We start from the raw sequence: 11,319 nt of genomic DNA, 5'->3' as shown, positions 1-11,319 counted from the left end.
TCCTCATGGCACGGACAGTGGCCTTTGTCCCTCACTGGCTGTGAAGGAACAAAGCAGAAGCCCTGGGCTCCTCCTGTGTGGGCTGCCGAGGGTCTGCATGACACGGCAGCTGTGCTTCCCCAGAGCAGTGACTGAGGGACAGCAGTGAGGAGGACACAGTATTAGGACCTTTAATGCCCTAATCTTCGGAGTCACACACCATGATTTCCACTTTGTGGTCTGTTAGAAGTGAGTCACCAGGTCCAGCCCCCCTCAAGAGGAGAGGAATTGAGCTCTCATGTTTTGAAGGAAGTATCATGGGCTTTGTGGACATTTTAAATTACCACAAGTGACACCCAAGTAAAACCCAAAGGGAAGAGAATCAGTGGACAGGAAGACTTCAGAGCTCTGAAGTGTTAGGCTCTTATTAAGATTTAATAGGATTATCCAATTAGCCCAAGGAGTTAGACTCATGCTCTGTCTTCCTGCTTCTGACGACTGGACTGCACTTTCCTTTGCCCGTACGTCCTCATTTCCCTCATTTACATAGTTTATTGTTCCTTTAAAAAATTTTCTCATAAGAATATCTCCGTAGGGTACAAGTGGAGCTGTGAAAACATTGCTTAAAATGCATGAAGCATGCATTATAATAATATTGGAGCTAAGCAGAACACGACCTTGATTCTAGGGGCAAAAAGTTCATTCTTTGTTAGTAAGTTTGTTATATATCTTAAGCACCTATTAGAGAAGAAATGCTTAGAGGAAATAAATATAGTGGAATAATAAATGGTTAATTTGTTCACTTATTTATTCAGCAATTTGTAGGTGCTGGGAACGTGAAGAAGGATGAGACACAGTGGAGGCGTCAGAGGTCATGGTCTGGTGGAGGAGACAGATAGGACACCCATAATAACTATGCCACGTGGCAAGCTTGAGTGAGTGCCTGGTTCGTATATATCTGCCATTCTTCACCTTCATTACTCCTTTAGGATAAAGGTGGGCTTATTCCATTTTTTATTGCTGGCCCCCAGCACCAGGAGACGCTTAAACACGTCTGAGGAGGGTTTGTTGCTAAATTCAATTTACTCTAAAGGTTGAGCCACTTAGACACCAGGTAAACACAAAAACAGATGCTGGCTCGTGTCCTTCCCTCCCTGCTAATGGTGACGAAGGAGGTATTTTTGCTTTGTGGCTGCAGGTGTGCTGACTTCCCAGGTGACCTTCTCTGTCCTCTGCAGATGCAGCACAGTCCTCTGTAGGGATCTCCACTCCCCAGGGGCAGCTTCGGGCTGCACTGGGCTCTGGGAGCTCCTTCCCAGCTTCTGTGCTGCAGCTGACGGTGCATTTAGGCTGCTGGCTATGAGGAAACCCTGTGAGGAGGCTCCTTTTGTCTTTGTTTAGGGAAGATGCATTTTTTAAAAAGCTCAGAATAGAAATAACCATCTCTTTCTCCGAAATTTACAATACATTAGGCAGAGATAAATCTGTGGGTGATTTTTCAATAAAATGTAAGGTGTGGAGGCAAAAAGCCCCACCTGCACAATGCTTACCAGACCTAACAGTTGAGCAATGTCAGCCTTTGCACAGGAGCAGGTTCCCTGCTCATCTACCATATGCAATAAATGTAAGTACGGCCTTAGTTGTATTTTATCCAGGGAAAGATACTGTATTTTAGGGCATGCCAGCTAAAACATTAGTCAAATTGCACATTTGTCAGGTGTTACTTAGTACAAGTGTGCGAGGTGGACAGGCTGACTTCCTCACAGACCTTCCAACTCAGGGTAAGGTGCCCAGTAAAGTGAATGTCTACGTGACCATCCCTGTATGGGAAATCAGCAGTGTAGGCAGCTGAGACCATCAACTAGTAGCTTAGGCTAAAGAAGCTGAGATGTCTGTTTGAGGAGATGGGACGTGCTATCCCCCCACCTCCTGTCTGCCTCTTCAGACGTCCTACCATGTTAACCCTTTACCCAACCTTCCTAGGGGCTGTAACCTCCTCTCTCTCATTCCTAGCTTTGACTGCTGATTACTGATGGCTGTGCGTCCTTGCACATATACTCTGTTAGCTACCCAATAAAAAGACTCCAGGAAACAAGACAGCAGCTGCACCATTCTCATGCTGCCACCAGGCACATGAACAGTGTATGCCCTTCCAGGCTTCTGGTTTCATGCACTAAGTAAGTTTGGTGTAAGTGTTGTCCTTTCCTCCACGCTGTCTCCCTTGTTGGTCACTGTCCCAGGTTGGAGTCTATTATACTCCCAACGTACAAGTAAAAATGAGTTCATACTGTATCAAATATAATGCTACTCCACAGTGGGACTGGTTGGAGCTACCTGCATTCTTATAAGTGCATCTGTCTCACTGACATTGAGACCAAGACAGCTCAAGCACAGTTCCAGGCAGAAATCTGTATGGCATAGTCAGAATTATTTATGTCAACTATAAAATGAAGATAGTGTTAGTTAGGAAGTCATATGACACTTTTATGTACAACAACAGATAAGAGGAAAGAAGTGTCACCCATATTAAGGGATTATTAATCATTCATCCATTCAACAAATACTTAAGCGTGTGCTAGGAACTAGATCGTGTTCTAGATATCGAGGTACTGTGGTAAACGAGAGCAAGGCCCCTTTTTGCATGGAGGTTACATTTTGAAATAGAAAGACAGGAAACAATCAGACAAATAAATTAAAACAAATGAGAAAGGACCTAATGATAAATATGATGAATGACGAAGCCCCAAAGCTATGATGTGACAGCAACTGAGTGGCTAGGTTCATCTTTTCTGAGGCATTGGCACTCCAGCTAAAACTTGAATGCAAGAAGGAACCTGTCACCTGATCTGGGGGAAGAATGCGCCCCACACAGGGAAAAGAAGGTGAGGACAGTGGGCAAGGAACTTGGTGTGGGAGAGGAACCATGGGAAAGGCCGTGTCCCTGGAACTCGGCAAGGGACTGAGGAGCTGCAGAAGGAGTGGGGAGGGGATCAGGTGCCCAATTGTGAGGCGGTTGATAACAGCAACAACAAAAAAGGAATAGAATGTGAAATAGTAGGAGTGTTGGAATCAGATGATATAAAAATACAAGGCAGAGCTTTTGGGAAAATGCAGCTTGCTCCAGGAATGGTTTTCATGTGTATTTCACTAGTTTTCAGAACTGTCTCTGAAGAAGGCAATTTGCAGTGCCAATCTTCACTTATCTTGAAATGAAGAATAAAACACTTTTAGCTCCTTTAAGAGTCTTACATGCCACCATAGTGTCTATAACTTGCAATTTCCCTCTTGATTAGTGACATAATACATCTTTATGAAAGAACATTTGGAAAATACAGATAAGCCAATAGAAAAAAAAAATCACTCCAAATCCAGCCACCCAAGAATAACTCCTGTTAACATGTGGACACAGGTTCTGCTGTGGTCTGAATATGTGTCTCACCCAAATGATAAATATGAGAATACATGTTGAAACCTAACCCCAAGGTGATGGCATTACGAGGTGGGGCCTTGTGGGGGCGGTGATTAGTTCAGGAGGGCAGAGATCTACTAATGGGATTAGTGTCCAGATAGAAGGAAGGCGTCTGAGGGAGTCTGTCAGCCTCTTTTGCCCTTTGCCATGTGAGGACACAGCAAGAAGGTACCATCTGTGAGGAACAGGCCCTCGCCAGACAGTGAGTCCTGTATGCGTATGCACCTTTCATCCTGCAGAACTGTGAGTAATACATTCTGATTGTTTATAAACCCCCTGCTCCCATCTAAGGTTATTTTGTAACAGCAGCTTGACTGAACCAAGACAGACTTTGTGTTCACACAGTGAAGTGGATCAGAATCCAGAAACTGAGTCTGGGTGAGAATAGTGGCTTTTAAACCTGCTTAATGTAGGTAGTTCATAACTTAATCTACCTTAACTGCTTATATGTGTAAAGGTCAAATGACTGTGCAATGTCTTTAAGTTCAGATTTCTCATCTGCAAAATGGGGATAGTAATGTAACCTTCTTCACAGGACTGTGGTGAGGATTAGGTGAGATAACCTGTGTAATGACCCTGATTCAGTGCCTGGTGCATAGTGCATTCTCTAATACGTTAGCTGTTATGCTGTTATTGTTTTATGAAGTTAGGACCATATTGTGAAACTATCAGTATATAAGCAATTATTTCAATTATCAGTAAACATTTTCACATGATCATATATATTTCTCTATAATGTTGTTTTTAATAGTTACATAGCATTTTGCTATATAGCTCTAATATAATTCAGTTAAATGCTCTATCATGGGACACTCAGGCTTTTCTCAAATTTTCTCTATTTTAAAAAGCTCTATAGATAAACTATTGCAAACTTTCACGATTACTTCTCTAGCATAAATTCTAAGAAGTGGCTGGCTCCGGAGCACTGATGCCCATTGTTACGTCTTCTGCTACGGACTGACAAAATACCCTGGGTAAGAACAGTATCAGGAGTCGATGGTCTGTGTGTGTGTGAAGCTTCGGAGGTACGATTTCCCATCGGCTCAGTGTAAATCCTTTGCTTCCTCCCTCCCCCTTGGTTCTATCTGCACCTGTTCACACTTTCTGGTTGTCAGCATCTCTCCTCATTCCCTTGGGGAAGATTTTTGGTACAAGCTTCTGGTTAAGCAAATTTGCTTACAGGTTTTGATTTGCTGTGAATATTGTACTTATAATTCTTTTCATTCAATCTCGTAGGCTTTTAGTGTATTAGAAATCCAAGTCCTTCAATTTATAGACGAAATGAAACTAAAGTAGAGGGAACAAGTGATATGTTCCAGTTGGTCCTCTGGACACGGCTATCGTTAGACAGCTAGTTAAAGCCGGCTCATTTCTTTACACGTAGTAGCTATTCAGTAGTCAGTACCTGTAGGTAGCCTGTCTGCTGAAAGAATAACTAGTTGAAGTAATTTATAGCCTCTGAGGATTTTGTAGCTGAAAAGGACCACAGAGGTGGGGAAACTGAGGCCTAGATTGGTTAATGAGATTATGTGGCTATGTAGCTATGAGTGACAAGTTGTAGTAACAGCTCAAGTCTCAGGATAGGGAAAGATGTGGCTTGCTGAGGTGAGGTGGGCATCACAAAGAGAAGGGATTAAACCAATTCTTCTTTGCTCCAGAGAGCAAAACCAAGACCAAACAAACCTGGAAGTTGCTGGTAGTTAATTTCAGCATAATATGAGAAAGAACATTTTGATGATTAGTACTGTCCAAAACTGAAATGGTTTTTCTTCAAAAAGGAATTATCCCCAACTAGAAGAGTTCAAATAGAAACAGGGTGATAACCTGCCAAGTATTTTAATTTTAATTTTTTTTAGTTTATGTGCCTGATAGGAATAGATGACTTCTAAGTTCTCTCTACCAAAACTAAGATTAACTAATTTTGTGAATACAGATATCTGATAATTATTTTTTCCTCGTTGATCTGTTATTTTCTAATTAAGTCTCTGAATGTGAATTCATTACCTTTCTCATAAATGGAAGCAGGTAAGTTTTAATGTCTTTACTGACCCAAGATTCCCTTTTAGTGCTAATTCAGTGAGCTACACACACTGGGAGTTCAAAAGATAAATTTAAATTAGCTCTTATGGTTGGGAAACCTACACTTAAAATAAATGGAGCTACAGGCTCCATGCATTTGAACAATTTGATTTAACTCAGCTGGTCTCGACCAAATATATCAGTTGGTCATGCTCAAGAGCTCTAAATATTCATTAGCTGTTTTTTTAAATTAAAAAAAGGTTAAAATTAAAGAAGAAATTTGGGTAGATTGTCTAATGAGGTAAGTGCTCTCTTCTTGGGTTTCTGAATGAAGATATGAAATTATGACTGGAATTCTTTCCCAGAATTGAAAGAATCCTTTCAATATTAAGCTGCAAATGGAATTTTTTTATACTTCAAGCATAGAGTTCTGAAAGACCACTCGTCGTATAATCATTTCATCTAAATTCTAGGGCGGCAAGCCACATAAGTGAACCACATTCCACAATGCTTTCCATTTGCAAGATTTCACATCAGTAACAGAAATGGAGGTTCTAACAGGTTCATTCTTGAGATTGGTGAAGAGCTCCACTCTCAAACAGCAATCTAGCAAAGCTCTGATGTGCACTGGAGATAGCGTCTGGGACCGCTCTGTGAGCCAGGAAGGAAATGGACGAAAATAGCAAAAGCTGCTTTTTCTCTGTGTTTGGGATTTTTAGGGGCTTCTCTTCCTTCTTTTTCCTCTTCTCTCTCTGTCTCTCTCATTAGGAGGCTAAATATGGAAACCCATGTTCTAATCAAGTATTTCATTTGAATTATCAACAATGTTTCAGACACGCTTAATAATAAAACGACTCAAGTTCCCCCCAGTTAGGAAAGTATCCAGTATCCCAGGGACAGCAAGACTTGCTCTGTCTCAGACATTGCACCAGATGCTAGAGAGGGAAAGATGGGAGACCTGAACCTTGGCCTCCAGAGGCTGAGCAAACACCCGGCGTCGGCTCACCATGGAGTCCAGACTCAGAGTTATTTCTGAGCCGCCACTCCAGACAGTCATTGCTACGGAATTTCTCACAGAGCTGGCAGAAGAGGTGACCTCTACTCATCATTTGGGTGGGAAATCAAATGTTTTTAACAAGTCTCTGTAAACAAGTCTCTTTGTAATGATCATAATCATAGTTATTTCATGTCTATAAGTCAAGATCCATTTTATTGGACCCTGCTGAAGTTTGATTTTTTTTGAATGTCAGAAGCATAAAATGGAAAAATAACTAATTTTTAAAAGAAGTTACCTCCACTGCTGCTTTTGCCCTTTCAAATTCTTCTTCTAAGGAGTGGTTTCTAGAAAGCAATGCACTTCCCCAGCGATGTTCTTTGGTCAGTCGAGCCTGAAATAGACCAAAAATAGAGTTTTATGATATTCGAATCACAGGATATAAAAATACAGGTATTTTTTTCTTTATCCATCTCACTTCCCTAGAGTTTAAGAGACAGTCACCTGTAATTGATGACATTTTTGGAATACTTTGCAGGCATGATGTTGCCTAAACTGGGATGGTGTCAAAATGTGAGTGAGCGAGTCTGCAGAGCCCTTCCAAGAGTGTGTCTCAGCCCTGGATGTATTAAAGCCAATCTTCAGGTTGTACCGCCTAAATAGCCTATTTTAATTGTTCCAGATTTCAGGTATTGATATTTTAGTAAACCTCCCCAAATGAGAACTAAGATGTGTAACGATTTCCCTTAGAAGGCTAGATCTAGGAGCTGCCATTCAAGTTTTCAGTTTGTTAGGAGGGCCAGCCCCAGGTAAAACTATCAAAGCTGCAGAGACAGAAGTGTGGCTTCTAGGCTTTTCTCCGCATATGCGCAGAAGATATTTCTGCCGAATTCTGATTCCTTTGCTCTCCTCTCTTAGCACGGTCTTGTGTCTCATTTCTCAGGATATTTCTCTCTGTTAAATAATAAGGAGTCACTTAGATAAAAATCGTATCTGTTAAGCCAACTGCTTTGCCACAATTAACAGGCAATGTGATACAGATCTTAACTTAGCTAAATGCAAATATTCTCAGAGGCCACCCTGCCCCAGAGCCTGCTGTAATTTAAAACACGTTATTAATTTTTAATTTCACAAAAATTGAAAACTTTCTTTTTGAAAAACTCAATCACGGAAAACAGTTATAGCACTAGACCTTTGCAGTTACATAAACTTTATGCATCTAGAGTCACGTGTATAGTAATGTGTTCCAAAAATAAAATTGAAACATAAACATTATGCTGTTCTGCTACTGTTTTTCCCACTCAATGATATACCCTGAGAGTTTCCACATTTAGTATGAATGGATGTACCTCATTCTTTCCCAAGAGATTTCCCAGTAGGGAAATCACTGTAGTTTGTTCAAATCCCTCTTCACGGACATTTAGGTCATTTCCAGTTTTTCTCCATAATCTGTTTTCTTGTTTATCTCCCTGCCATCTTGTGGGGTCCACGAGGGCAGGGATTTTGTCTGGTAACCCTTGTATTCCTAGCACAGGGCCTGACCAGTGACAGGAGCCCACGTGTGCCTGGAGGCTGCAGGATGAGGGTTACAGTGGGGAGACAGTAGGCCTTGGGGACTGGGAAGAGGGGCTGGTGGAGGGAACCTCAGCCCTTTTACTGCAGGGAGGGCCACCTCTTGGCCCCTGTGTTAGATCAGTGGTTCTCAACCTTCCTAAAGCCACCACTCTTTAAAACAGTTCCTCATGTTGTGGTGACCCCCAACCATAAAATTATTTTTGTTGCTACTTCATAATTATAATTTTGCTACCGTTATGAATCATAATGTAAATATCTGATATGCAGGATGTATTTTCATTGTTACAAATTGAACATAATTAAAGCATAGTGATTAATCACAAAAACAATATGTAATAATATATTGTGAAATATTTACTTCTAATTACAAATAAATGAAATTTTGTCTTGAAGTGTGGTGTAGCATGGGTAACAACAGTCTTAATACAACAACAGTTTGCTACATTTTGCGACAGTATGTGTAAAAAGCCAATGTCCGTGCTAAGGTTGAGATTGCATCTTTCTCATCAGATCAGAAATTCTCGGGGCAGTCTTTGCAAGAGCACAATGAAGATCATCTTCCATAACAAGTCTAGTTCTGTATTTAGACTTTTTTTTTTTTTAATCCACACAAAGTATAGGTCATTTATTTTCCTTCCAGCCCTGGGTTCAGTACATAGATGGCTTCTCTTCACCTTTTGGATTGATAATTTTCTCCAGGTTGCTGATGATGATATGATAGAGCTCAGCATAGAAGGCCCTCAGGCCCAGCACCATGGCCCTAAGCTCCCCATACACTGCCTCATCTCGCTTGTGCACCAAGGCTCTGTGATCCATTACATGGGTCTCCTTGGAGGCCTTAACCACAGCATCCCCACATTCAGAGAAGTATTTGGAAATGGTTGTCTGGAAGGCTTCCACTTTGGTCTTAACTGCATTCACCCTCTTCAGCACCTTCTCCTGGATTGCTACCCCCAAATCATTTCCATCCTCAATCTTGGGGATCAGGTGCTGGATCCATTGATCACCAGAATGCATTTCTCTTTGAGAGTCCAGACTTCGAGCTTAACCTGGGCAAGCAGGGACAAAACTTTCTCATTCCCAGGGAGAAATCCACACTGAGGGACGTCTTTCTTCTCCTGCTTATCTATTTCTATTTCATCATCCTTGGGTGAGGGGTCTGGGATGGGGATATACAGTGGGGCCTGGAGGGAGGTCAGGTCAGCCATATTGAGGGAGTCATCTTGCAACAGCTGGTTTAGGTATATGATTTTCTGTGGCAACAATCTGTAGAGGAACTCCTCAGCCTCCTGGAAAAGATTTTGCCTGAAGACATCCACCTGCTTGAGGGCCTCCCCACTCAGGCGCACTCCACAAGAGTTGGCCATGCTTCCCCAGTTGCTAGATTGGTCCTGTATTTAGACTTGATAACCAACAAGCTGGAAAACCCTGTTTCACAAAGATATGTTGTTGGAAATGGAAGAAGAAGGTGCAACACAGTCCCAGACAGAACAGGACTTGACTGCAAACACCTGATCCAGAATTTTGTAACTGGCATTGTAGAGAAATCAGTTCTCGCTGCATTGCTGTTAATAAGTTCAAGGAACTCTTCTTGTGCTGTCTCAGGAACATCTTCAACTTTGACTGTGAACGGGCTTCTGGCAAGTGCACAAGGGGTGTCAGGTAGATTTGGAAAGCATGATGAAATTTTGTCTGCAAGCATGTGCAAGTGTTCTATCACAGAAATTATCATTGTAATCCTTTTGTCTGGTTCAATGTCATGTTCCTCAAAGAAAGCAGATAAGGGAGGCAACATGTGAATTTTATTTTCATCCAATTTTTTTTGCCAAAGCTGAAGTTTCATTTGGAATGACTGGATCTTTTCAGACAAATCGAGGCGTGTTGCATTTGGTCCTTGCAGTGACAAATTTAACTCATTCAAGATGGCAAAGATGTCAACCAAGTAAGCTATTTTCTGCAGTTCACTTTTATTGCTGAAAAGTGCTTCAAACCATGGTCTTGCTTTCTGATTAAAAAACGTTTTGAGTTCATCATGAAGCTCAAAAACATGTTTTAAAACTTTTCCAATTGACAACCATCTCACTTTAGTGTGAAATACCAGAGCATTGTTTGGTGCATTCAACTCATTGCACAGTTGTGAAAACAGTCGACTGTTTAAAGTGCTCCCCTTTACAAAATTGACAAAACTTATGACACTTTTCATTACTTCTTGTAGCTCTTGTGGCAGCGTCTTCATTACTAATATTTGCTGATGAATCATACAGTAAGTTCTGAAGACTTCTGGTGACTCATTTAGCACCAAATGTTGAAATCCAGATCTACATCCTTACGTAGCTGGAGCACCATCTGTGCAAACACCACAAACCTTTTCCCAAGAGATCTTAGGCTCTTTCAGAAATGAACCAATTGTGTCAAATACATCGTGTGCAGTAGTTGTCATTTCAAGAGGTTTGCAAAAAAGAAACTCATTTAAAGTCGCCATGATTAACATACCTCACGTAAACCAGTAACTGTGAGCAGTTTGCAACGTCTGTAGATTCATCAATTCTGAATACTAAATATTGGAAGTGGAGCAGATTTAATTTCCTGGATTACCTGATCAAGCATACCAGCAGACATGTCATCTATTCTTCTGCGGACAAAGTTATTAGATACGGAAATTGCACTCAATTTTGTAACAAATTCTCATCTTTGATCATAACTCGAACAATGTCTTGGCCGCTGGCAACAGTAAATCCTCAGCACTGGTGTGAGGTTTCATAGCTCTGGTGTTTCACCAAATATGAGGCTTCAACAGCTGCTACGTTTTGTTTGTGGCCGCCAGTGTCAAGTCTGGCCTTCTTGAGTCCGTCAGCTTTGCTTCTAAAATAGTTGGTATCCTTATTGGCAAAGCTGGGATGCTTGCTATCAAAATGGCATTTTAGTTTGTTCAGCTTTATAGATTCGGCTGATAGAACTTCACAACAAATAACACATTGCGGTTTCTCAATTCCTGCTATAATTATTCAGGTAAAACCATACTGTAAAAAATCCTCACTATATTTTCTTTTCTTAATGTCCTTCTCTACACGATCATTGTCAAGGGATGGCTTGCTAATGAAAATAATATATAACACTAGTTTTAATAATACAAAAGGTGATACATGGCACAGTTCAGTCAATACAGTTTATTAAAGTTTCCTATGATTTACCATCTCTGTGTTTTTTTACATACCTGTTACTGTCACAAGGGGGCAGTATTCACATCAACCACAGCTGAATAGAAAAAGACCGATCAGCATCC

General features: G+C 41.1%; 1 protein-coding gene and 1 pseudogene across 10 annotated transcripts in view; both read right to left on the bottom strand.

Moving 5' to 3' along the window:
• PEX5L (peroxisomal biogenesis factor 5 like) overlaps positions 1-11,319 on the bottom strand; it is a 186,581-nt gene that overhangs the window by 52,955 nt on the left and 122,307 nt on the right. For all 10 annotated transcript variants that reach the window (XM_012807913.1, XM_003794273.2, XM_012807912.1 and 7 more), the window contains one exon: positions 6,760-6,855. In XM_012807913.1, the coding sequence (XP_012663367.1) occupies positions 6,760-6,855 (96 nt within the window). The remainder of the gene's footprint in view (positions 1-6,759; positions 6,856-11,319) is intronic.
• On the bottom strand, positions 8,648-9,403 carry LOC100951467 (annotated as a pseudogene).

This window comes from Otolemur garnettii, unplaced genomic scaffold, assembly GCF_000181295.1.
Source record: "Otolemur garnettii isolate 467f Iridium unplaced genomic scaffold, OtoGar3 scaffold00078, whole genome shotgun sequence".
Lineage (NCBI taxonomy): Eukaryota > Metazoa > Chordata > Mammalia > Primates > Galagidae > Otolemur > Otolemur garnettii.
Note: the sequence above shows the minus strand (reverse complement) of the source record. Positions and strands in the feature narration are given on the sequence as shown.